Consider the following 27,916-nt stretch of genomic DNA (forward strand, 5'->3'; position numbering starts at 1 on the left):
AATAACCAATACCAGATATCGAGAAAGGCAAAAGGTCGAATTTCTTATCTTGTAGTGAGTCTGGCGGGAGCGGTGGTCTTCATCAAGCCCTAATTGCAGGTCCATATGAGGCGGCTGATGGTGGTGGCGGTGTCGGAAACGAAAAACGTGATCTTGATGAAAAGCCGATGGAGCCTACAATTGATGGAGTCGGGAACGAAAATGGGAAAGCTGCCGGCCAAACCACCTCCGTTGCACGCCCCATGATAAGCGGTGGAAAATGTGTATGTATGTACAGGAAGCAACAGCTACCCAGACACAACTACTAAGGAATCGGTCTTGTCGGCGTAGTTGGGCCGAAATTTAAGAATGAAATTGTCGATAGTAGGGGAATGGAGAAACATGGTGGCAGAGGAAACGAAGCGACTGCCGGTGCACTTCTAGGTTTGGATGAAATTATAGCAACAACGTATTAATCGATGATATAGCGGTGGCGCAACAGATTTGGAGATTGGGCGGTGGTAAAAAAAATACTGCAGCTATTGTTCATAAGAACACTCTCCTTTAATTATATGTTTAATATGAAGAACAGTGATAACTATTGATGCTTTAGCAAGTCAAAAATGGTTTTTGACTTTAGGTGTGAATAACATCTTATTTTAAAATATTATAATTTTTTTTTTAAAAATATTAAAGTCTAAAATAAGATTATTCAAAACATTTATAATTTTAAAAAAAAAAAGTCATGATTTAACATGTTTGTGATTCTTAATTTATTATGACTTAAAATGTATTTTGATTCAAATATTTGATGGTTGTTAATTATATATTTTATGATTCAAAATTAAATTACTCAAAATATATAATTATCTAAAATTTGTTATGTACGAACTTTTTATTTAACTGAATATATTATTAATCCAAAATCATCCAATTAAAAGATAATATGATCCAAAATATTATAATCTATAATTTTATGATTAAAAAATAATATGATCTAAAAATATTATAACCTGAAAATATAATAATGCTTAGTATTTTTATGATTAAAAACTTTTATAAGTATTAAACATTAAAAACTTACTAATATTTAGTTCAAAAGAAAAAAAAAAACTAGTGACTTTAAAAATATAAAGTAAAAACATTTAAAAAAAATGACAAAGACTATTTCGGTCAAAAACAATGGTAGAAAATGAAAGAATGTGTGCAATCTGTTTACCAGATAAAACGTAGGAAAATGTATATAACTTATTTTAGAAAACTCCAAGTAATGCATTGTTTCTTTTAACTTGGAAATTAGGCATATTTCCTTATATGATGATACTAGACAAACTGTAGGAAAATGGAAATATATAACTTCATATAAATTTATCCTTAAAGTTTTCTCTTTTAAAATACAAGTTTTTACGATTTTCTTAGGATGTTACTTTATTAGCAACATTTATAACATTTTTGTAATTTATGTATAGCAAAAATGGAAGTGGAACATAGTGGTTTTTTCAAATGGTATGATTGTTTACCCACTATAAGTCACTAAACCATGGTGGTAAGTACACATGTTTGCGTCTGATTGTAGTGAGACAATATAATTAATATAGTCGATATGATTAAAGCTGTTTTAACAGAATTCTGGTCACGGTCGGGAAAAAAAATAATAAAGTCAAAAAATATCACTAAATTGATTCTTATTTGCCCCTTATGCGGTTACCCGATCACAAGCCTATAAAGAAATCCCAAAATACTACACTTGCACAAAGAGTATTAGGATTTAGGAAGCGAAGAAGATGAGCAAGCAAGGGGAAGGGAAGAAAGTGTGTGTTACCGGAGCTTCTGGTTTTATTGCGTCATGGCTTGTTAAACTCTTGCTTGACCGTGGCTACACCGTCAAGGCCTCCGTTCGTGACCTCGGTTAGTCCTACTCTCTTTCTGGATACCTTTATACCATATCATATGTCTATCCTATAAGTTATATCTTGTGGGCTACTATGAAACATACGTTTCGGATGTGCTCATTCATTTATACTTTTTGATGCTTGCATCTTCAGATGACACAAAGAAAACGGAGCACTTGCTTGCACTTGATGGAGCCAAGGAAAGGCTTCATTTGTTTCAAGCAGACTTGATGAAACCTGGTTCGTTTGATGAGGTTGTTGAAGGATGCGATGGTGTTTTTCATACCGCATCTCCCTTCTTTATTCATACCACTAACCCTCAGGTGCTCCGTGCCTAACCCTTTATTTGCCTTTTTCCGACCAACAATGATCACTATTTTGGTAATTATGGTAGTTCTTGTGGTCCTGTTTTGTGTGTGTAGGAAGAGCTAATTGATCCCGCAGTGAAGGGGACACTGAATGTTTTGAGTTCGTGTTCTAAGTTTCCATTGATCCGAAGGGTGGTTTTGACTTCATCTGTAGTTGCCCTTATGTATAGTGGTTCTCCATTGACACCGGAAGTTGTAGTTGATGAAAACTGGTTTTCCGATGAAGGATTTTGTAAGGAAACAAAGGTTCGTTTAACAGACCCTTTTCACCGCTTTTTTAGATTAATGTTTGTAACTGGGAAAAAGGAATATAAACACTCAGTTGTTGGGTATTCAGCTGTGGTATCCGCTTTCAAAGACTTTGGCTGAAGAAGCTGCATGGAAATATGTGAAAGAGAATGGCATGGACATGGTTACCATCAACCCTGCAATGGTCGTCGGATCTCTCTTGCAGCCAACTCTTAACACAAGTGCCGCCGTTATTTTCAGATTGATAAACGGTATGCATATATATGCACTCGCCATTTCAACTAATGAATCTTGTTCCATGTTTTCATTGTGATTTTTCGGCAATGATTCAAAAGTGATTTCTGAACTTAATTTGGTTTCTAAAATATTTATTAAAACGCAGCACCAACATACCCGAATATCACCCTTGGGTGCGTTCACGTCAAAGATGTGGCGATCGCACATATTTTGGCATTCGAAACGCCTTCTGCAAGTGGAAGATACTGCATGGCTGAGAGCGTTGTCCATATTTCAGAATTGGTACAGATGCTACGCAAGCTTTATCCTTCGTTCAAGCTCCCTGACAAGTAATAATTAAGCTCTTTATTTTGGTAACCTTCAAGTACGTTCATAAGTGATTAGAAGTTAATGACTTTTGACTCATAAAAATGGATAGATCATAGGGTCGAGTTTGAAGTCAGAAAATCTACACTCCAAATCATAGATTAATTAATTAGCTGGATTTTGTAATAAATATTATCGAGAAATATTGTTATTAGGCTCCTAATTCGATATATGACATGACCGCAGGTGTGCAGATGATACTCCATTTGTGAAGTATCACTTTTCCAGAGAAAAAGCAAGAAGCTTGGGTATTAATTATACACCTCTTGAGGAAGGCATTAAAGAGACCATTGAGAGCTTAAAGGAGAAGAAATTTCTATAACCAATCTGGGAATATGACAAGCTAATCGATAATGCAACTATGCAAGTACTGTATCAAGCTAAGTCATCGTACTTCTAAATAACTTAAATAAGAACATCAATTTGTGTTTCTTCTCTTTATTTTGCTTGTTTTGATTGGATTTCTATAACCAACAAAGCACAATTTAATCATCTATAATTTATTTAAGTTTATAAAACTTTATGAAATGACACATAAAAGTTATATGTTTGGGAAAACTTTACCTTTTAAATCCTAACGACTAACTCCACAAAGTTTAATGAAATATATTTAAAAAATAATAATATGCTTGTTAAATGGTCATTGAATTTTAAATACATTGAAAGTAGACTACTTAATGGTCTTTGAATTTCAAATACATTGAATGCAGACTTAACATCTTATTATTGTTGAGTTGAATCCATTGAATGTGAAATAAACATACTTAACATTTTATTATCGTTGAATTAAATCCATTGAATGTGAAATAAACATTCTATCTCATTCAACTGTTCCATTAAACAATTCATTCCTAATGTACATGTGATTGAAATCTTGCAATATCTTATTGAAACAGACAAATGATTGTGCAACTACATTATACAAAGGAGAGTATGAGGTTGAAAATGATTAAAGGCCTACTTCAATTGTTTATTATATATTGTTGGAAAAACATATGACTTTCCATCTTAAATGTATAATCTTTCACTATATTCAACAAATGTATATATATATATATATATATATATATATATATATATATATATATATATGTGTGTGTGTGTGTGTGTGTGTGTGTGTGTGTGACATTCCTATTTTTACGACCAGAAAAAACCGATTTGTTTATGCTTTATTTTCAAACCAGGGTAACTTTTAAAGAAAAGTGGTGCGAAATTTGTTCCCAGAAAAACATGATAAATATGTTATCAAAGCATTTCCGGAGAAATGTATTTTTATTCATTTTAAAACTTTCGGATGACATCGTCAATACGCAAACATAAACATAAACAAAACTTACATTCATTTACACTAGTGATTTATATCTCTTTAAACTTTTGGTGTAGTGTAGCTTTATATCGACACCTGTGATACAAATAAACTGAGTGGGTCAGGTTGCGAAACCTGGTGAATACATTGGATTTTCAACCCACAATAATATATTTATTATGTTTCATCATCAAAAAATTAACTCATTTACCCATCTCCATTATCTTCTTTATTCTTAGTACTTCTCTATGAATCGTTTATCCCTCATTATTTATTCCTAAGGATTGTCCTAAGGAATAGGCACGAAGTCCATCGTTGTCAGGGTTTATATAACAGGCACTAAGTCCATAGTTGTCAGGGTTTATCCAACATGCGCTAAGTCCATAGTTGTCGAGGTTTATCTCATTTATCGATAGTATTATTTTCGAGAGTCCACACGCAATACATGTCACTAGGTTTTTAGAGTACACCGGGTGAACATATCGTTCACAGCACCTACAGGTTGCGAGTCTGCTAGTGTTCCACTGGACCGTCTAGAATAGTCTGTGGTTGTCATCCATACTTTGCTAGATGACGGGGCTAACGCTTGGGGTAAAGGTTTATCTTATTTTTCACCTCTCACCCTCATCTCATGATCTATGTCACCTTTCATCTCATCCTCCAACTCATCTTTCGTCACACACCAACTATTTCATCTACCCATGTTCTACCCAACATATTTGTAAATATAAAATACATATACAGTTCAGATCTGAAGAAAAAAGTTTAGATCTAAAAATAAAATACATATACAGTTTAGATCTTAAGAAAATGTTTAGATTTGAAAAGAAAATACATATACAGTCCAGAGCTGAAGAAAAGGTTTAGATCTGAAAAGAAAATACATATATAGTCCAGATCTAAAGAAAAAGTTTAGATCTATAAAGAAAATACATATACAGTTCAGATCTGAAGAAAAAAGTTTAGATCATTCTTCCAGCATAGATCTGAAGATAAACAGATAATATGCACACATAGCACGTAATTTATATAAAATACTTCATATATATATATATATATATATATATATATATATATATATATATATATATATATATATATATATATATATATATATATATATATATATAAAGGTTCAAATGAGAACCAAAAAAAGTTAAGAACCGTAAGAACCTCTAATTTTAGATGTTTATAAAGGATTTAGGGTTACCTTAAACCCTTTATAAACATCTAAAGTTAGAGGTTCTTACGGTTCTTAACCTTTTTTTGTTCTCATTTGAACCACTCCCTGTATATATATATATATATATATATATATATATATATATATATATATATATATATGTGTGTGTGTGTGTGTGTGTGTGTATGTGTGTGTAAGATAAAAGTAACTATGCACTCACTTGTTAAGGTGGTGATTCTGAACTCAGACAACGCTTCACTTCTTAAAAAAATTCCTTCGAAAAACCGGGAGGTTCGCTGAAAACCGACTTCTGTGCAGGCAGAGCTTCTGAGTCGAAAAACTCTTTTTTTTTTCTCGGAGTCTTCAGATACTCTGGGGCTTTCTTCTGGTGCTAGGGAAGTGTGCTAGGCTTGGGGAGGGGTGTTTGGGAGGTTTAGAGAGAGAGAGAGAGATAGAAAGAAGTGTGAAATGGTGCGAGAAAGAAGGTTGGCTTCACATCCTATTTATAGCCGGGAGGCCTCGCACTACGTTGGTCATACCCTCGGTGGTATGCTGCGTGTAGAGGCAGGTGTCCGAGTTTCGGTGGGGAGACATGGCACACTTCGGACCACAGAAGGAAAAGAGACCGCGGGGCATACCAACTACTTATGCGGGGCGTACTTCGGTCAACGCGGGGCGTCCGACTATACGATGGGCGTAGCCTCGCACCCAACTTGCATTTTACACCTTCAACTTCTAAAATTCGTAACTTTCGCATACGAGCTCTGTTTTCAGCGTTCTTTATATCCACGCGTAGGTGGAGACATATTCTACAACTTTTGTTTAGACTCCGTCGGCTAATTTTGACTTTATTTTTAAAGTTATATTTTTAACAGGCCGGGACAGGAAAAGTCTGTTAAAAACCCATAACTTCTTCATCCGACGTCCGTTTTCGTCTGTCTTTTTACCGTTGTGCTACTAATAACGAGACCTTCGATTCTCGTTGAGGTTATGTCAGCTAAAAACTGTTCGATCTACTATCTGAACTCTGGGTTGTGTACTGTTAATCCGAAACTTGGAAAAATCATAACTTCTTCATACAAAGTCAGATTTGGGCATTCTTTTTATGCACGCTCTCGGTTTAATATATACTACGAATTTCGTTTAGATTGCTAAGGCTAAAAATCACTTTATAGTAAACTCACCTTTTACGTCATGCAGTGTCGTGTCGGTTCTGCCGCGAAACTTCGACAGGTCATAACGTCTTCGTTATAACTCAGATTTCGGAGTTCTCGATATGTCCGGAATCCTTGTCACGACCACTACAAGTTTCTTCACAGATATCAGGTTTATCTAACATTTTAATTTTGACGCTTATCTTTGTTCTTAATTTATTATATCTTTATAGACAAGTATATAAGCACATAATTCACATAATATTCGAGTAATTCATCTTTATTATTTCAAAATGAGTTACAATGGTTGAACTTGACTATTACATTATCATACTATTGCTTAGCCTAGAAACATGGGCGTTACAATGTGTATGTGTGTGTAGTATTAAATGGGGTTCTCTTATGATTTAAGAAGCGTTGTAATGACATATTACATGTTTAAATTAATAGGACCTAATGTGAAAGATATTAAAAAAATCCAAAGAGTATAGTGGGGTCCTTTAGGGTGGAAATACATGTCTCTGGAACTTGAGATCACTTAGCAAACTCTTTGGCCAGTCAAAACGTGGGGGAGCCTAGAATTATGCTCTAACGATCATGAAACATTTAGGGAGATTAATGTAAGAATGAGTAGTATTAAGGTGAGTATGATCTTACTAAGATATTTTTAAGTATGGTATCCATAATGCCGATACATGGAACAAGATTTGTCCCTTTGTCTGAAATGTTGTAACAGATACGTTGTAATGTTTTCTGTTGTGCTTCTCTTATTTGGTGAATAATGCAATATACTATGTCCATTCAACATAGACAATCTACTGATACTCCCTGTCAATCTTAAATTACTACCTAATTCAAAGAGTATGACCGATTGTGGAGGTTTAAGTAAATTAATACTCGAGAAGTGGGATCCAAAACATGCAAAATGAAACATAACAATAAATTAATGCAAATGGTAGCAATCCTTCATATTATGAAGTCACAACCTAATAATAATCCAATCAAATGCAATTTATACTGTATATATGTTTCAAAACATCAAACTAACAACTAAAATATTTATGTCATATAATTTGCAAATCTAATTCCTATGGACCCATTATGATTCATCATGCTTGGTCCACGGATCTCCATTAAGTACTCATGAGTGTTAGTCAAAGTCTCTATGATATGTCCATTCAACATAGACAATCTAATAATACTCCATGGAATTATTAAATCATGACTTACTTCTAAGAGTATGACTGACTGTAGAGGTTTGAGTAAATTAATACTTGGGAAGTGGGATCCAAAACATGCTAAATGAAACACAGTAATAAATTAATGAAAATTAATTCATAACATCAAGCTAAAAACTAAAACGTTTATGTCATCTCACTTGCAAATCTAATGCTTGTGCACCAAGTATAATCATAATGCTTAGTCCGCGACAATGGCTTCATGAAAGGATCATCTAGAGGAGATCATCCATATTATCCTCTGATGATCCCTTACTCACTATAATCTCTTTTCCTTAACTTTCTTTCAAACATAATGGTACTTATTTGGTATATGTCTCGACTTCCCGTGATCCTTAAGTTCTTTAGTCAAATCAAATGCATCCCCGTTATCATAAAAGATTTAAAGGGGTTCATTCATGCTAGGAACAACACCAAGACTACCTATGAAATTCTTCAACCATATAGCCTCTTTCGTAGCTTCACTAATTGTTATTGTTGGGTTTTGAGCATTCTAACACTCCTATGGTGTACATGCAGCCCTAAATATCTTGGATATATGTTTTCTCTACCATACATGCAAATATCAATTTCCAAGGTATTCATCCTAACTAGCATATTATGAAGTACAAGTAATATAGAAACTAGTAGAAATACATACCTCTTTGTTGCTGCTTGATTCCATGGAGCTCAAGAGCCTAGTGCCCCAAATGTGACACCTCAAATGGTTCACACAACATCATATGCACTTGGAATAACTTAGAGAGAAATCATCACTTCATGAAATCGGTTTGCCCTCCACACATAGACTTAGTGGCCGATTTTTGCACAAGAATAAGATGCTTATATAGTTGTTACAATTAGGGTAAACCATAATTGTCATGGATTTCCATTTCCTTGGATCCATGGGTTCAAATACTCCATGGAGTATCCTATGGGTTTTAGCCCAACTAGATAATCCATGGAGTCTTAGCCCACTATACAAGTATGGATGATTTACACAATCAAACCATATATTTAATTAGTCTTCTTTTGATCACTTAATTAATTCTAGATTAATTCTTGATAAATACTAATTAAATAATCTTATTAATATATTAGAACTTATAATATATTAATAAACCTTAAGTGTTATTTCTCTCATTTTAGTCTATCCAAATGCATGATGCCATGCAACCCAAATGGACCATGCCAGGTCAGGTCAAGTATATACCAATTATAGTTATGGACTTAGACACTAATCCAACAGTCTCCCACTTGGATAAGTCTAATAACTATTATTGCAAGTGCGCCTTCACAACCCGACCAACAATCGTAGCTCTTAAAAGCTGCTACCAAACTCTGAACAAATCAATGACGCGTCCATTAGATAAGTGATCATATATTCCTCCATTCTAGATATCATATGGACTGAGACATGGATTACAATCATTCTCTCTGTCCATTTGTTGTTTCCCGATTTCCGATTTATGATGACCGACTAATTGAACAAATCAAATCAGTCCAGGCTTGGCCAAGCACTTAGGGGTGCCATCACTAAATCATCGAGGGGCCAACATATATCGCTTTTATCCCATTAAGGGTAAAAGGAATGGATAAACGTCGACTCATATGCTTGTACTAACTACTTGTTGAATCATACACAAAGGCACGTTTTATAACATCGAGTTACCAATGCGGTTTGGTGCAATCAATGTATAACCAACTCATAGTCAACAACTCATATCTCTAGGTTTGAAGAATATAAAATATTATCATCTCATGATTCACTCGTGATAAAATCCATGAAGTGATTCAAATGAGCGTGGGTTGAATCCAATACTCATAACTTATGAGCACTCATGAATGTTGTAGCAACCATTGCTATGTCTAATGCACCTTAGACAAATCTTACAAGCCGTATTCATGACAGTCTTAATTCAATACCTACTTCCAACGTATGACTGACTGTGGAGAGTTTGAATAAAAGAATTATTCTAGAAGTCAAAACATGCAAAGTGAAACACAAGAATAATACTTAATCCTATATGGTCCCAAACTCTTGAGTGTAAATAAAAACCCTTTTATCTAAGCACCATATTGATTACTCATTATTCATTGTTTCAATTTATCAACTTAATACTTGAATTGAAACAATAGTCATACCATGCACCAAGCATGCATATTATGTTCGTCCAAACAATAGTTATGCCATACTCCAAGTATGCACACTATGTTTACATATGGTCTTCTCTTTGTGAAATAGATCAATTGATAATATTTCAGTGATGTTTATTTCACAATTGCAATCCTTATTGTAAATGTAAGAATACCAAACTCTTGCCATTTACTATAATCTGTTAGATTCTAAACTTATATGCAATGATCCCCTTGTAATGACTATGCACAAAACTCACAAAAACTTGCCAACAGACATTACAAAGTATTCTAATTGAGATCAATTCCATGGAAACGAAGTCTCATATTCAAAGTACATTCCTTTGAACATCCTTCTTTGCATTAAGTTTTCTCATCTTACACAGATTCAGAGAATAACTTCCACCTATAGAAACAATTCCATATTACCATTGTGACTATCATTTATAAACAAGAGTTGCCTCTTTTTCAGAAAATGTCAATATGGTCCTTTCTAAAGTTTACGTTATACTTCCAATTGTCCATGAGTAACCAATCTTTGGTAAACCTCAGATTGTCCATGACAATTGTTTAATCATTTTAGTCATATCTAGTTCTATTCCTGATTCCCTCTTAATGTCCTAGGCATTTGGAAAATTTAGAATGGATACATATTATAGCACATGTAATCAAAATTATACCCAAAGCATATGGGACATGTTTCATGCTATAAAATTTTTATTTGCCATGTTCTTACAATTCGAACTATGAAGAGGAATGCCATAATCATAATCGAATTTTGAGAACGCAAGATGTATAGAATTTCCTTATGTTGAACCATTCCAACATAACATTCATATATATCCTTGACTAAAGTTGATTAAAATCTCAATCTAAGCTTGTAGAATTGGAATGAAGTATAAAATCCTCTCCCTTAATTATAGCAAAACAACTTTTCAAACCCGAATTGAAACTTTTGTTTTCTATAATTAACATTGCTAACTTGCAATACTTATCATAATTATCATGCTCCCACTAACATGATGATTATTAGCGTAGCACTTATGCTCCCACTAGCTCTAACATGTATCCAGAAATCAGCTGGACTTCTTGAAATCAATACATTATTGACTTTCTTACCAAAGTTCAGATTTCTGATACGAGATGCTTTGATAAGACTTTATCAAAATCATACACCTTTCCTTAGATAGCTTACATGTTTGTCTACACCTTTTGCAATTCTCACTAGTTAGTGTGCCGATTAACCACACATGCTCCACTAACTATATGAGAATGCAAGTATCACAACTGCTATCTACTTAAAATCTTCTGAGTGAAAGTGTTCCCTCACCATCATTTTCATGAATCGAAGAGAAACCTTATGACACTTAGATTTTATGGTGTATGTGTTCCTATCCATGTGAATTTGTCAAAACCATAATCAAAAGACAAGGTTAGTGACAAATCCAAACTCAAATGGACTGAACTTGTTCAATCTCATTTTATTGCCACCCGTTAGCACAAGGGCCTACCATTGCATCCAGGTTGTTATGAAAACAGTTGAGAACTCATAGAACTCACAAGCATAGCCAACTTTAACTGGAATGGCACAGAAACAAGAATAAGTCAACACGATAGGTTATAAACCTTAAGTCGTGGGCTAGTGATTAACAATACTCTTGATCAGTTCTCGAAACTATCTCAAGACTCCCACTGTCCTCTTGACATATAAGATTCCCTTTGTCAAGAACCAAACCTCGACAAAAAAAATATTTAAGAGATAGTGTGGATTCTAATCAAGACAAACACTTCACACAATTGGCCTTAGTTGGTCTTTATTTTATCCAAAACATCACAACTTACTAATTTCAAATGTACAAGAGTAGGAAAACATTTTACTCTACATTTGACAAGTGTTTTAAACCTTTCTTAAGATTATGTCACTCAAGGCTCAATCTTGGAGTATGACTCTAAGATTTGATTTTGGAACGAAGTATGATTTATCTTTTGATTTAACCATTTCAACAATTCATGATTCTTCTCCTTAGCCAAAAAAATTGAACTATGGTGTCCTCAGAGGATCAATTGTGATATGGTTTCATAATCACTAAGATAATCATAAAACAAGATACTCAAGTACTGTCCCATCTCTTTAGATTTTAGAAACTTTTATCTTCCTGCCTTATTTGATTCTTATCCGTTGTGTCATACATTGAAACCTTTCTAATGTTTCAAAATTACACTTAAACCTGTAAGCATAACCATATTTACTAAACTTTAGTAAATCATGACGAATAGTCTTTGTGGTGGACCTGATCAGCGCACACTCAAGTGTACCCGATCCCTTTGTCCTTCACTTGACTCACATATATATATGTGAATCATGAATTAGCCTTAATTTCCCAAAGATGAAAAATTCTCATTCATCATACAATACAAGTTGCATGATTCCAAGTTTCTATCCAACTGAACCTTGGGTGATGAGAATCTTTCCTTATTTGGCAAATTATGACACTACCACAAATGAAAGAATCAAATCCATTTACCAATATCGCTTATCAATGGAAACATATAAACAACAATTTTTTTTCACAAATGTCATTGAAAGGATACTTAAAAAAAAATCTTCTTTTATTTTAAAACTTGCAGAAAAACTTATCCTTACAATGCAAATACATATGAAAAACATTTTGTTGTCTACTCCTAGCAATATTTCATAACTCTTATGCAGGGGCTCAAAATTCTGGTCATCGAACCATGCGATCAGAATCAACACACTCTTTCTTTAAGCTTCCTTTGATTCTTCCAAAACATCAAAATGTAATTACATTACATCATGTATTAAGAATATCAAAAAGAGACTTAATAGAGTTAGATAGTGGACTTTACCTGAAGCAAAGTCGAACTTTTGACTTTTACCAACCTTATGAAATTTCAGGTAAATTAGGCAGCTTCGCAACCAATGTCCCTTTTATTGGCAAAAGAAATATATGGAATCTTTGGAAATGGTATACGGGACTATCACAGACTTAGCCATTCTCTTTACCATTAGGTCAAGTGACTTGACCATGGCCAATCCCTTTCCATTGGGAAGAGAAATCTTTTCTAGACTTCCAATGTCACCATTGTCAATGTCCAACTGGGTTCGGGAAGTAGATCTTCCAATCTAATTTACTTTATTAATGCCCCAAATCATTGTTATTTAGCATTATCAAGCAAATAGGTAAGATCACTAAGGGTCATGTCATGATCTGTCACCAGCTACCTCGAGACTTCGACACCCGACTCTCCCGTCTTGTCAATATGTGACTTAACCTCTAAAATGTAAGCACATATAGACTTTGCTTGCCAATAGGGATTGAGTGACGTAGAACTTATCAAGTCTTGAAACTTGTGGGATAGGGAGATTTATTGAGGGGGGTGGGGGAAGTGAAGCATGATTTCTAGTCCCATTCATGCACTACTAAGAGATTGATCTTTCACCTTGATTGCCATTTGGGATATCATCTTCATTAGGAAGCTTGTTCCTAAGGATTTGGGAAGACCATAGATGTCTTAAAAAGACATCTATAATGGGGGAAATTCAATTTTAGTTGATTTAAAGTCCTTAATATGACACCCAATATGAAATATTAAGGCTAGGACCCAACAACCTATTTATAACTGGAAGAGAGATGTCGTAATCCAAGTTATAAAATAGTTGAAGGTAGGTAAATGACGATTTACCAATTTCCACCATGAAAATCGAAATATAATTAATTTTTAATTGGATTTGAAACTCCTAGATCTTTTGAGATACATTGAACTTTCAATGGCATGTTTGAATCTCGATTGTGCCCTCTCAAGTTTGTGACTAGGATGCTGAGGATCACAAACAAGGTGTGAATAACCATGCAAATATACTTGGTACCCTTAATATTTATCACCCAATCAATGTGCCGGTTAACCACACACGCTCCACCGATCTATGATAAACGTAAGTTACCCTTTACTACTCTTACTAGTCCTTATTAGTGTGTCGGTTAACCACACACGCTCCACTAACGACTTGGTAAGGTACAAAGTGTAATTTCATGGGTTAGCACATTTTCACATTCTCCTAAGTAACTAAGATTGAGAATTTATAAGTGTTTAGTTACTTAGTCTTTATCATTATACTTTTAACGAAGGGAGAATTATAGTCCTTTCCTACCCGTTCGGTTAACGACCCTCCACCAGTCAAGGAAGCGGTGGGTGAGAGTGGACACCCATTAAACTGCCATTTTATAGGCAGTAACCTTATACCCCCCTTATAGACCGGCTTCGTGAATGAGGCCTACTAATGGTAAGATTGACATTATATTATACATATATATATATATATATATATATATATATATATATATATATATATATATAATTAAATTATAATAATAGTATAAGGGTTGAATTTTAAAGTTTTAAGATTCTAAGGTTTTAATTTGGAATTAAAGTATTAGAGTATAAGACTTTACAAATCCCGAAACTTGAGGACATTTTTTGAAACTATTCAAGAACTATTCAATTCCATACCTTATGTGATTAAAGTAGTTTTTAATTAAAAAACTCTTCAAGTTCCATAACTTGAGGACAAGTTATGGAAGACTTTAAACTATTAAAGAATGTAACTCTTCTTCTTTTGTAACTTATGGAACTAATTAAGGTTACACATTTTTATTATTTAATGAAGTGACTCTTGAACCTCCATAACTTGAGGACAAGTTATCGAGTCATAAAACCATTTAATGAGGACAAGACTCTTCATTTTGTAACCTTTGCCAACTTTTATGAGTTTTAAGAAACTTAAATGTGACCTTTCATGTAACTTGAGGACAAATTACACAAACACATTTTAGAATCAACTCTTAGATTAAAAAGGATTAAAGACCCATAATCCATTAACCTTTTCTATTAATCTAAGCAACTCATATGAACAAAGATAATTCACATCAGACTTTTTCATGTACTTAGCATAACTTTAAACTAACACAAAACATGAATCTATTGACAATTATCTTTGAAATTGGATTAGCATGAACATTACCACAACAAAAACAAGTTTATAAAGTCAAAAACGGCTTAGGCACTACTAGAAAAACAGCCTTTTACGACGCTCATTGCGCGTCGTAAAAGGCTCAGACGACGCGCAAATGCGCGTCAAGGAATGCCCTGTCATAAAGAGAGACGACGCGCATTTACGACGTGCGTTTACGACACACAATGTGTATCAAGGAAGGCCCTGTCATAAAGGTAGACGACACGCATTCGCGTGTCGTAACCTTACGACGCGCGTGTTAATGACACGCAATGCGTATCAAGAAAGTCCTTGTCAAGAAATGTGATGTCATAAATGAAGATGACACACATTTTTGCGTATCATAATTTTAAATGTTTAAAAAAAATACTTTTTATATATTTACTAATTTTCAAATTAATTTTGCATTTAATGCCTCATAATTGAAAATAAAATATCATATACAAAAAATATAATCCATTTCATAAAATTTAATGTCATACAAAATATCATATACAAAAAATATCCATTGAATAATATTTTATTACAAATTTGACATTTTTTTGTTTCCGTACTTTGACAATTTTCCGGAGCCAATCCACGACTGCATTCCAGAGCTAATTCAATTTGTGTTGTTGCTGATTCCGGAGCCAATAATGTTCAATAAGAAGCCTAAATAATACTTATAGCAAATTTTTATAACAACCAAGACTTACAAAGAACACCATGAGCTGTTATTCGACTTTTGGGGTCTTTAATAAGCATTTTCCTAACCAAATCTTTAGCACTTTCAGAGATACTAGGTCGTGGATCTGAGGAAAAGTCGAGTTTACCCCTCAAATTTTATAACAACCAAGGTTCTTTGTTAGGCACTAAGACAATAGCTGCCAGGGTTCTTTGTTAGGCACTAAGACAATAGCTACCAAGGTTCTTTATTAGGCACTAAGACAATAGCTGCCAAGGTTCTTTATTAGGCACTAAGACAATAGCTGCCAAGGTTCTTTATTAGGCACTAAGACAATAGCTGCCAAGGTTCACTCATAGCATCTTTCATCACACACCAACTATATCATCTAACCATGTTCTACCCAACATATTTGTAGATATAAATACATATACAGTTTAACTCATTTAAAAACTATATAAAACATCCATACCACACTCATCTCAAATAAACAACAATATATAAACACCTAGCATGTATTTTATAGAAAATACTTCATATTTATGTGTTAGAAGAAAGTAACTACACACTCATCCAAAACATATACTTAATACATTCAAACAATACTTGTATTAAAATCGTCTTTATGAAAGTGACTATACACTCACACAAAACATATACTTAATACATTCAAACAATACTTGTATTAAAATCGTGTTTGTGAAAGGGACTATACACTCACCTGATCAGAAGATGATCGGGCAGCACTACGACTCTAAGAGTAGTATTTCTTCGGTGAAACTAAAAGATCTTCACACATCGGGCTTCTCGCACGCAGAGCTTCGGCTCGGAAACTCTTTTCTTCTCGGGATCTTCGGGCTTCAGGACTCGATTCGGGTCTCGGGATGATATCGGGGCTTCGGGGGGTTAAAATAGGTCTTAGAGAGGGTATCGGGAGTGAGAGAGTAAGGGAGGAGCAACCAAAATCGGCAGACCCTGGATTTCTATTTATAGGGCTAGATTTTGACCCTCACGTCGTGGGTTTCTAAAGCTCACGTCGTGGGACTTGATCGTCACTGCATGCGTCATCACAACTTGCGTCTGTCAGGCTCCAGAAGGCGTCAGAAGTCAGTTCACGTCGTGAACACTGTTTTCACGTCGTCAACTCTTACACAGCTTTGGGGTTCGCGCCCCGAACTTCAGAAATTCATAACTTTCGCATACGAGCTCCGTTTTCGACGTTCTTTATATCAACGTGAAGGTGATATTATGCTCTATAACTCTCGTTTAGACTCTATTGGCTAATTTTGACTTTAATTTTAATATATTATTAATATATTATTTTTAGTAGGCCGTGATAGGAAAACTCCGTTCGAAATTCATAACTCCTTCATCTGAACTCCATTTTCATCTGTCTTTTTATCGTTGGACTACTATTGATGAGATCTTCAATTCTCATTTAGAAAGTTTTGGCTAAATATCACTCGACCTCAATCTCGAGTTTTCGGCTGCATACTGTTAATGCTGAAACTTCAAAAAATCATAACTTCCTCATACGAAGTCAGATTTAGACGTTCTTTTTATGCACGCTCTGGGTTTAATGTATTATACGACTTTCATTTAGATTGCTAAGGCCAAATATCGCTTTAATATAAATTCACTATTTACTTCGCGCTGTGTCTTGCCGGTTCTATCGTGAAACTTCAACAGGTCATAACTTCTTCGTTATAACTCGGATTTCGGCGTTCTTTATATATACAGAATCCTTGTAACATATACGACAACTTAGTTAAGATTAATCCTTCTAAATAATCTTCCATCAAAAAGTCACTTTTGATGCTTATCGTCTCTAAAGTGACTAGCCCTGATCTACGGGCGTTACAATTACCATCAATTTTGTTCTTCGTCTTAAAGATCCACTTACACCTAACGGTTTTAAGTCCTGGTGTAGGATCAACCAAAATCTGAACTTGGTTATCATACATCGACTGAATCTTGTTATGCATGCTCTCTTTCCATTTGGATGCCTTTGGGTCCACCATTGCTTCCATATAGTTGTATGACTCATTCATACAAACTAGATTTTTTTATCACTAATCAACACGTCCACTTCTGTAGTAATATAAAAACCATAAAACTCATGAGGGAGACAAACTTTATTAGATCTACAAAGAAGAGGTGGAGATATACCAGTCTCCCAAACAGGTAGTTCAACCTCTAGTTGATAGCTAGTGTTAATTGTATGTTCTTCATTTTTTGACTCTTGAATGTCTTTAAGATCAATTTGGATCCTACTATATTCTTTGGATATGAGCTCCTTTTTAAGGAAGATTCCTCTTTGATCAAGAAACACCTTGTTCTCAGAAGTCTTGTACAACAAGTATCCAAAAGAATTTTGGGGATACCACTGAAGTAACACTTCTCTGATCTAGATTCTAGTTTGTCGTGGTCCTCACGATGTACGAAAACTTCAAAACCCTAGAATTTCACATGTGCTAGTAATGGAAAATTCCCACTTCACAACCATTCTTGTAAACCAAAATATTTCCATTATAAAAAAGCAGTGGAAACCATCCTTAAGCAATGTGTAAAATGAAATAATGTTTTGTGTTATTTTTGGTGAGTAGAAACAATCTAATAATCTAATTGAAACACCGTTATTCACACGCACCAATCCATTCTTGCCCTTATATTCTTCTTTAAAGTTTTATGATTCAGTGTAATGTACCATGCGTTGATGAGAGCTTGACAAATCTCTGTCGATGGGTATATCATTGTCCGTGATGTATTACACAGACACCTATCCACTCTTGCCACTTTTCTTCTAATAAAAGTGATTTATGATTCAGCGTATGAAACCACACGTTCATGAGATCTCGCAATAGTATGTCAGTGAATGGTAGTTTTAGCCCACACTATCAGGAGACATTACAAACTAACTATAGGATCATCATAAATTCATTCGCTGATCGCTTAAGTTGATTCTCAGTGGTGCTGATGACTTGTCTCACTGATGTAACTTCCTTGTCTCAACGGTAACTTTTTGGATAACTTCTAAAAAGATTCTTCATTATCTTGGGATACAAGATCTTTACGGTGTATATATCGTCACTCATGATTATGTAAAAAAGGAAGAAACGTTTTGGGTATAAATTGGATATTCTTCATCTTAGGTACCTTTATAAGCAATTCAAGCAATTAAGATCTCTCTTAAACAGACTCCAAATTGTCAACTCCCTCAAATCTTTCAGCATGTGAAAGTCTATGTACGAGTTTGCACCCAACGCTAACATCATCAAAGGTCCTCATGCTCCTGACTCTACCATCGTCATTTAATCGAAAAAATTGGCGTTCTATGATAAAATTCGAAAGCAGTTCGCAAACTTAGCAATCAAAGACTTTGTCGACTTTGTCAAGAGAGGTCCTTTTCAATATGCATTCGGTGATTTCCTAGACCCTTTCTACCCTAAACATGTACGTGAGTTTTACTATACATGCTCTGTTTATACTATTGCTCAAACAATCACTGGAACCATTGGAGATGGTCGATATAGGGTTACCATTGATGTAGAATCCTTTTCAACTGCTCTTCGTCTTCCTCGATTCAAAAGTTATTCTGAAACTCCCTCTAAAGAAAGTTGCAAATATGTTCGTGAAAAATTAGGGTATAACTTCAATCTTTTAGGCCTCTCTCGTGATCCATACAAGAACACTCTTCGTCAATATTTTAATGTAAGGTGGAAGTACTTAATAGGTGTGATTGGAAAGTGTCTTGGTCACAAGACTAGAAATTTAGATCAATTGAATCTCTTTGAGCAAAGGATTTTATATTCTATTGTTTGCAACAAGAAACTAGACTTCGGTTAACTTTTTCTTAATCAAATGGTTGACTGCATTACTGGGAACAAGAAGCCATTAAATGTTCCTTATCCTCATTGGCTTGGTCTGATCTTGTCTTGAAAACAAAGCTATGTTGAAAGTCATGGAATTATTATTCCAATTCATGCCCTCTCCTAAAAAATTATCTATTCTACTCCATCTAAGAATGATTTTCCAATTATTGCAAGGATGCAAAAGTGGATTCAAAAACCTAATGTGTTTGAATCCTCAAACTCTGAAGAGGATAATAATAATGATGATGCTAGTAATGACGAAGATGGTGATGATGAGGATGAGGATAATTATGATGCTGGTGATGAAGAAGATAATGATGATGATTTAGAAGCTGGTAATAAAGAAGGGGCTGATGAGGAAGAAGACACTGATAAACATGAAGAAGAATTTGTAGCTGACATGGGAGAAGACTTCACTCAGAAAATGAACTCTTCTCCATGGTTGAACAAGCACATTCATTTTTCAACTACTTATTCATCATCTTCCTTTGTTGATGACAGTGTACCTCGTGGATCAACCCCTCCTATTGGAGATACTACTGAGCCAATGATCCATGATGAACTTTTTCCAAAATCATCTTCTTATCCTCAAGCTGATGTTATTCCTCAAGCTTAGGCGGTTCCCCCTATGCCAACACCCATTACTACTGCTGCTCTTCATCAGGGTGATCAGGAAGCATCCATCTCCAACTTTCAAAATGTTGTGCTTTCCCAACTCTCTTTATTTACACAAATTACTCGGTCAATGGGTAGAAGGTTAACAAAAGCTGAAAAGGATCTGGCCATAATGAAGCGATGTATGGATTTAGGTGATGATGATGATATTGTTGTTGATGAAACCCAAACAAGCTCTCCAGGAGATCAACCTCCTCCACCTCCACCTCCACCAACAAATCTTCCTCCACCGCCTTCTCCACCATCCTATCCCCCTCCGAGCACTCCTCCTCTTCCTCTTAACTCTCTCCCCCAATATGATGCTGCCAAAAAGGGGGAGAATAATCAAGAGGGTCCTCAGCCAATGCAAATGCAGGTGGTGATTACATCTCAGTCTGAGATGACCGGAAGTGTTCCTTCTCAAGGGGGTCTTATGATGTGAGATTGGAAACTCTTCTGCTGCTACTGGTGATCTTTCAGCATCTTCTCCTAAAAAGAAAAGCAAACTCATTTTTGATCTAAATGAATTAGCGGAAACATGGAGTTTACCCATTAAGGGCATTAGAGAAATAATCGTAGAATAAAATGTTATTGTTCATCAAAAGAAAGAAGAAAGAAAAGCAGAATGTTTGTCTAGCAAACTTTCTCAAGATCTTTCCTCCGCTGATGAGAATGAAAATATTTAAAGCGTTGATAATCAGGTCAAGAAAATCTTCAATAATAATGTGGAGAAACAACACATTGTTTCAAACCTGCATGACCGGATTGATAGGAAGAAGTTTGGAGATATTCTTGCTCACAAGTCAAAGCTTGATCCTATCATCAAAGTTAGATGCACCAAACCAAGGAATGAGTCACTGAAGCTTCACTTGGTTAGAAAGAAAACATAATACGGATACACTGAAGTTGTTTATGCTCGTGAGCTGGTCAAATTTGGCTACAGCGAGTAGATGCAAATTCAAGGAATTACCGACAAGCACAAGGGTATTCATGCTCAATAAGTGAAGTTGGAAATACAGTAGCTACTCAACAAAGTCAAGAAGCTGAATCTTGTGCTATTGGTTGTTCAATCATCATCTGGTGAATCAAGACCATCCTCCTCAGGCAGAACTGGTGCTCCCAAATAATCCAAAAATACCAAGTTTCTTCTTCCTTATAAAACTCGGTATATCAACAATGAATTACCAGTGGGTATTGAACCATTCCAATATGTGTTCATTCTAGAACCAGAGCATGGGATATTTTATCTTGATAGTGAGAATCATATGTGCTTTCAACGCACTGATGACCTTCCTTCTGCTCCCATTGAACATATGTTTCATCTTCGCTTGGAAGGACTAGGTCACTATGAACTGGAAAGAGGATATTGTGTGCTGATATCACTAGAGCAGAGTAGAAGACTGGATGAACTTAAGCTTGATCAATTCAGATGGGTCAATCTTGAAATCTTAAAAGAAGCTGAGAAGTTCTACATTGGTCTTCTGATGTATCTGAATAAGAAGATTAGTTTTTACCTCATCAGATAGGGGGAGATTATAAGGTCACACCTTCTGATCTGATGAGTCAAACACACGACACACTATTAGATCAGCGTTAGTGACTACTAAATTTACAGCGCCAACGTATCAAGCTTATTAGTGTCAGCTTATTGTACAGTTATCCGATTGTAATCTTTTGTATATTGTAACGACCCAATTTTTCAAAGATTTTTTTTTTCATTTTTGATTAGTCAAATACATTTCCATATTTCATGAAATCCAATCATAATTGTTTTCAAAACACATGTCCAATACAACTTTTATTCCAAACATCAGAGTGTCCATAAAATGCCTGGGAGAGAGTGTACGCCGCGTCATCACGCGTTGCCCTTTCCCTTGGGATCTGAAGTACCTGAAACAAATCAACAACATATAAGCTAAATGCTTAGTGAGTTTCCTAGAGCATACCATACACACAATACACATATCACATATCATGTTAGCTATAAAAGCTACCTATAACACATAAGCCATGCATACATAAACCTATGAGGATGCCATGGGCTTCCCCTAGGTTCTTACACCTTCGTGCCATGGGCTACCCCACATGGTATTTACCTAGGAATGCCATGGGCTACCCTACATTGTCTTATATCCAACGTGCCATGGGCTACCCCACATGGTCTTTACCTAGGAATGCCATGGGCTACCACACATGGTCTTACATCCAATTACAACGGGCTCCCTCGGGCTCTTCCATGCAATAACACACAATCACATAGCATATCAAAATACATAAATGACTAACACATATACCATAATCACATAATGGGCCGGCCTTGGTGCCATAGACCCATGGGTATGGTAAGAAGACTCACCTCTGTCCAAAGAATCTGAAACTACTCTCCTAACTGTCCGTAACCTCCCGTGTTGAATAATAATATTAGCCCATGTTAGGACATCACATAATCAAAGGGAACCCAAACCCCAAGTCCTTCCATGAAGTCCTAAATATCCTTTCCTTGTTAATGGGCCCAAAGTCCATGACCAAAAATCATTAATGGGAATCTTGGCCCAATAAGACCCTACCATAACACCAATGGCCCAATACAGATAAAATGGCCCACTATTCTTAGAATGAAACCAAGCCCAATAACCAAATGAAGCCCAACAGATCAAAGGCCCAAAATAGATCCACGCCCATCTGATGCGTACACTTAGCGTACGCGCAGTGTACTGGGGCTCTTGGACTTATGCACAACGTACACTGGGTTACGCCCAGCGTACTAGCAGATTAAGCACTTTTTCCATTTAGTGCTTAATACTCGATTCTTTTATGTCCAAAAGTCAAATCTACATTTATTAAGACGACCTAGGGCATAAAGTTGGCAACTTTATGCCTTTGCATGCCTCATATGTTCCCAACACCCCCATTAAGACCTTTCTAAGGTTCTTAACCCATGCATGAGGACAAAACACCCACCAAGACTCCATTTTTATGTTGCAAAAGGACCAAGGGACCTCGGATCTGTTATTTCCATCCTCTGGAGTTGCTTAACTCACAAGTGGAGGTCCAAAATCAACCAAAGGGACAAAACTAGAAAACGCTAGCTAAATCAAATGAATAGGATGGAAAGGTCATAGCTTTATACCTCCAAAAGCTTTGCAAAGTGACTTAGATGCAGATTCTTGAAGCACCAAACCACACCAATCTTGCTTAGCAATTCCCTCTTCTTGAATGAACTCTAAAATGGCCACAAAAACCCACTCCTTAAGCTTAAACCCCTCTCACACAATATCTCCGTTGTAGGTGGAAGAAATGAGGCTAAAGAGGTTGATAGGGTTTGGTCCAAGAGGCTATAAAGTGTTTAAATAGGGGGTCAAGTCCAAGATTTAGGGTTTTGTCCTTCTGTTGCGTACGCCCGTCGTACCCTTTCGTATGCCCTGCATACGTAAGGCTCCATCACGATCCTTCTCCCATAGTACGCTAAGCGTACCCTTAGGTACGCCCAACGTAGTAGAGGGACTTTTTTTCCAATTAGAATCAGGCCTCTACCGAGGAGGTTTTGGATATTTTTTTAGATCTCCCAAAAAAGCTAGTCCTTTGAGACAGAGGGGAGATTTCGGAGATTTTAGATCTCTCATAAAAGCTAGTCAACTGAGACAGAGGATCAAAACGGAGATCTTTCAGACAGTTGAAAAACGGTCTCTGAGGCCAAGTTTACTAAGAAAAAACGAAAGTTGATGCCCCTTATTTTAAGAAATCAGTCGGCTTTTTCCCTAGCATCTGACTCTTGCACTTGAATTTCAAAATCCGGCTCGCTCCCAGCCTTTGGACCCTTGGCCCGCTTAGAAGTGGATTCGAACCACTGACACAAGGATTTTCAGTCCTTTGCTCTAACCAGCTGAGCTACTTGAACCACTTTCCTAAAATATGTTTTATTCATCGAATAGCGCCCTACCTTACCACTTGACTAGTAAAAAGCCCTTGTACTAAAAATAAGAGAATAGATAGGCCTTGATTCATTTTCAAGGGTTTCAAAGGTGTACCTGATTTTGTGTGTTACATATATTAGGTAATGGTATGGATAAGTATAGAATAGATCATAGATCTAGTATCTTGTGATAATTAAGATCAATTCTTAGTATAGATTAGACACAATCCCTTGAATCATGGGATATACATGTATAGATTAGTATATATACAACATTAGGGAAAACCCTAATGTTGTGATCGTGGCTTTGTGTCAATCGTCTTTGTGACAAACCCGTCTTCTTGGTGAAGACAAAACCTCTTTCTTGGTGAAAGAAATAATTTGGAGAACTCTTTGTGTCTTTTAGATTTTGTTCTTTATTTTTCATTGTTTAAGTTTCTTTTTAGTCTTTATACTTGAAGTGTATATGATCGATACAAACCTTCAAAGTGTTAATGACCTAAAAGAAATTCCAGAGTCATCCAATGATAGAACCTTAGATAACACTAGCACTCAACCTCAGGATGAGATTCCAGTTCAGCCCATTCACAATTCATTATCTCGTCGTCGATCTAGTAGGGTTAGCATGCCACCCGAGTTTTATGGCTTTCATATAACTATAGGTGGAGACATGTTCATCAGTGATAACACATTGGTGTATTTTGATTAACCTGCTAACTACAAGGAAATAATGACAGGCCCTAAGGCTGCCAAATGGAAGGAGACAATGGATAGTAAGATTCAGTCCATGTATGATAATCAAGTATGGAATTTAGTTGATCATGTACGTGTTCGAAAGATAGTAGGATTAAAATAGATCGTCAAGAAGAAAACCAAAATAGATGAGAAAGTACACACTTTCAAAGCTAGGCTAGTTACAAATGGCTTTACTCAAACATAAGGAATTAACTATGATGAGACCTTCTCGGCTGTAGCTAAGATGAATTCTATTAGAATAATGGTTGCCATTGTATCCTTTCATGATTATGATATATGTAAAATGGATGTTAAAATCGCTTTCCTAAATGGAAAGTTAATTGAGGACGTCTACATGAGTTACCCAGAAGGTTTTGTCCACGCCAAATTTCCTGATAGAGTGTGTAAGCTTGTGAAATCCATCTATGGATTGAAACAAGCACCTCCTAGCTAGAATATTTGTTTCCACGAGAAAGTCAAAGAGTTTGGATTCTCTAGGAGTGAGTGAAGATGAATCTTGCGTATATGTCAAAGCTAGTTGGAGTGTAGTGACGTTCCTAGTATTTTATGTGGATGACATACTACTTATAGGAAACAATGTTCCAACCTTGCAAGAAGTAATATCTTAGCTTGGAAAATGTTTCTCTATGAAGGATCTAGGGGAAGCGACATACATTCCTAGGATAAGGATTTACAGGGATAGAAAGAGACGTCTTATTAGACTTAACTAAATTGGATAAAATATTGAAGCGTTTCAGTATGGAAACTTCCAAGAAAGGGGATTTACTCATTCATCATACTGCTAAATTGAGTAAGACTCAATGTTCCAGTACTGCTGAAGAGATAGAGGACACGAGTCGAGTCCAATATGAATCTGCTATAGGGTCGATCATGTATGATATGTCATATACTCATCCTGATGTGTCTTATGCTTTGAGAATGCTTAGTCATATTTAGGATAGTCCAGGTAGAACCTATTGGACAACAGTTAAGAATATTCTAAAGTGTTTGCGAAGAACAAAAGAACTGTTCTTAGTTCTTGGTAGTAATGATAGTTTAAGAGTAACAGGTTATACTGACGCCAACTTTTAAACCGAAAGAGATAATTTTTTTCACAATCTGGCTGAATGTTCCTATAGAATGGTGGAGTAGTGACAATGAAGAGTTCCAAGCAAAAAACAGTGGCAGATTCTACCTGTGAATCATAGCACATAGCAGCGAGTGAAGCATCAAAGGAATCAACTTGGTTGAGGAATTTCATTGGGGATCTTGAATTCATCCTGGCTATTGAGGAACCAATGAAACTATTTTGTAATAATGAAGGTGTGATTTCTTTAACCAAATAACTGAAAGATCATGGAAGGTCCAAGCACATTGACAGGAAATATTATTACATCAAGCATAGAGTTGAAGATGGTTATCTCTTGGTGAAACGGATGGCATCATAAGATAATCATGCAGATCCTTTCACAAAGGCTCTAAGCAAGGTTAAGCACATGCAACAAGTTATGAGCATTGGTTTGAGAGAATACATTTGTTTTAGCAATTAGTTGATAGGTTGAAACTTTGAAACTTTTAAACAAAGTAAATTGTAATTGCCTTTGGAGATTAAATAATGGAGATTTATTTATGATAAATTGTACTACCTTATTTAATTATTTATTATTGTTTTCATTTTACATGTTTTACTTCCTGAATAATTTTGATATTATTCAAAATTCCACAGTCGTTCATACTTTTGGAAGTAACTAGTAAATCAAGACTATCATGAATTATTTGTAGATTATCTATGGAGATTAGACATTGCATGGGGATTTCTAAAATATTCATGAGTACTTGGAAAATGGGGATTTTAATTATTGGATAAACCCACACTTAGAGATTATTTCATGGATTTTATCATGAGTAATTCTAAAACAATAATATCTACTATTCTTAAAGCGGATATATATACTTCATATTTTGCGAATCATTTGTGCATTGGTTTACCCAAACACGTCTCGTAACTGAATATTATAAAGAGTAATTACATCCATGATTTGGTAAGTAAAGTGTATGACTATATTGTTAAAGTAATTTGTTCCTTTTCCCCTAGTAGAAAAAGCAATATCTTTAGGCCCCTCGATGATTTGATGTTGATATTATAGTGTTGGGCCTAGTCGGGACTAGATTGATGTGTTCACTTGGTAGTCTGATGACATCATCATAAATCGGAAAATTGGGAAATAGAATCTTGGATAATAATATTGATTAGAATCCATGTCTCGTGTCCATATTGTTAGGATTAAAACCCTAATTGATATTTGATGAACAAGATGCAGAAAATAAGAACAAACACAAATATGAAGATTAGGTCGAATGATCACTCGATTTATTGAATTATGAGGAATAAATTACACTTAAGAAATAAGAATCTAACTCTACAGAAACCTCACAACATGGCGGCTACATTTTGCCTCACTCTTAACCCTAATTGTGAATAATACATGACTATTTATAGGGAAAAGACAAGTCTTGGGCTTTTAACCTACAATTCATCAAAGGGGCCCATTGCCATCATCCATGGAGTGCTTTGAAACCCTACAATCTCCCCCTCAAAGTATGGAATGGATGACAATGCTTTAACATCCAAAACAAGCATCTAGCGAATAAAAAGATCTGCAACGAGGAATATATGAAGCAATCCATGAATCTTGATTCCTCAATAGTCTTCAAACACAGGCTCTAGGATATATAAATCAAGCACTGAAGTAATGTCTTTAAACTTCATTTTTGAATGTAATCCCAAAGAATCTTCATGAAAACCAAACCTGCCATAAAAACCCATTTCAGAACAAAGAAACTGAATCACTTCTTATCTTTGAAGAGGTCCCCCTCCAAGTCACAATGATCTTCAAATAAGCTAATGATATAAGCCATCAAAAAATATCATGTAACAACCCAAACTTTAAGATTCGTA

At 35.4% G+C, this 27,916-nt stretch overlaps 1 protein-coding gene across 1 annotated transcript; it reads left to right on the plus strand.

Annotated features, from left to right (window-relative positions):
* The first annotated feature begins 1,679 nt into the window (after positions 1 to 1,679).
* Positions 1,680 to 3,532, plus strand: LOC145058043 (phenylacetaldehyde reductase-like). Its single transcript, XM_079005962.1, has 6 exons — positions 1,680 to 1,887; positions 2,025 to 2,194; positions 2,294 to 2,485; positions 2,577 to 2,739; positions 2,871 to 3,054; positions 3,278 to 3,532. The coding sequence occupies exons 1-6, from the start codon at positions 1,764 to 1,766 to the stop codon at positions 3,411 to 3,413; spliced, it is 969 nt and encodes a 322-aa protein (XP_078862088.1). The 5' UTR covers positions 1,680 to 1,763; the 3' UTR covers positions 3,414 to 3,532.
* Positions 3,533 to 27,916: the final 24,384 nt, after the last annotated feature.

Source organism: Lactuca serriola, chromosome 6 (genome assembly GCF_051521515.1).
Source record: "Lactuca serriola cultivar US96UC23 chromosome 6, Lser_US96UC23_V15, whole genome shotgun sequence".
NCBI lineage: Eukaryota > Viridiplantae > Streptophyta > Magnoliopsida > Asterales > Asteraceae > Lactuca > Lactuca serriola.

Coding starts and splice junctions, on each gene's coding strand:
- LOC145058043 (XM_079005962.1), top strand. CDS start 1,764: ATGAGCAAGCAAGGGGAAGGGAAGAAAGTGTGTGTTACCGGAGCTTCT. Junction 1,888..2,024: donor GGCCTCCGTTCGTGACCTCG/GTTAGTCCTACT, acceptor TTGCATCTTCAG/ATGACACAAAGAAAACGGAG. Junction 2,195..2,293: donor TTCATACCACTAACCCTCAG/GTGCTCCGTGCC, acceptor TTGTGTGTGTAG/GAAGAGCTAATTGATCCCGC.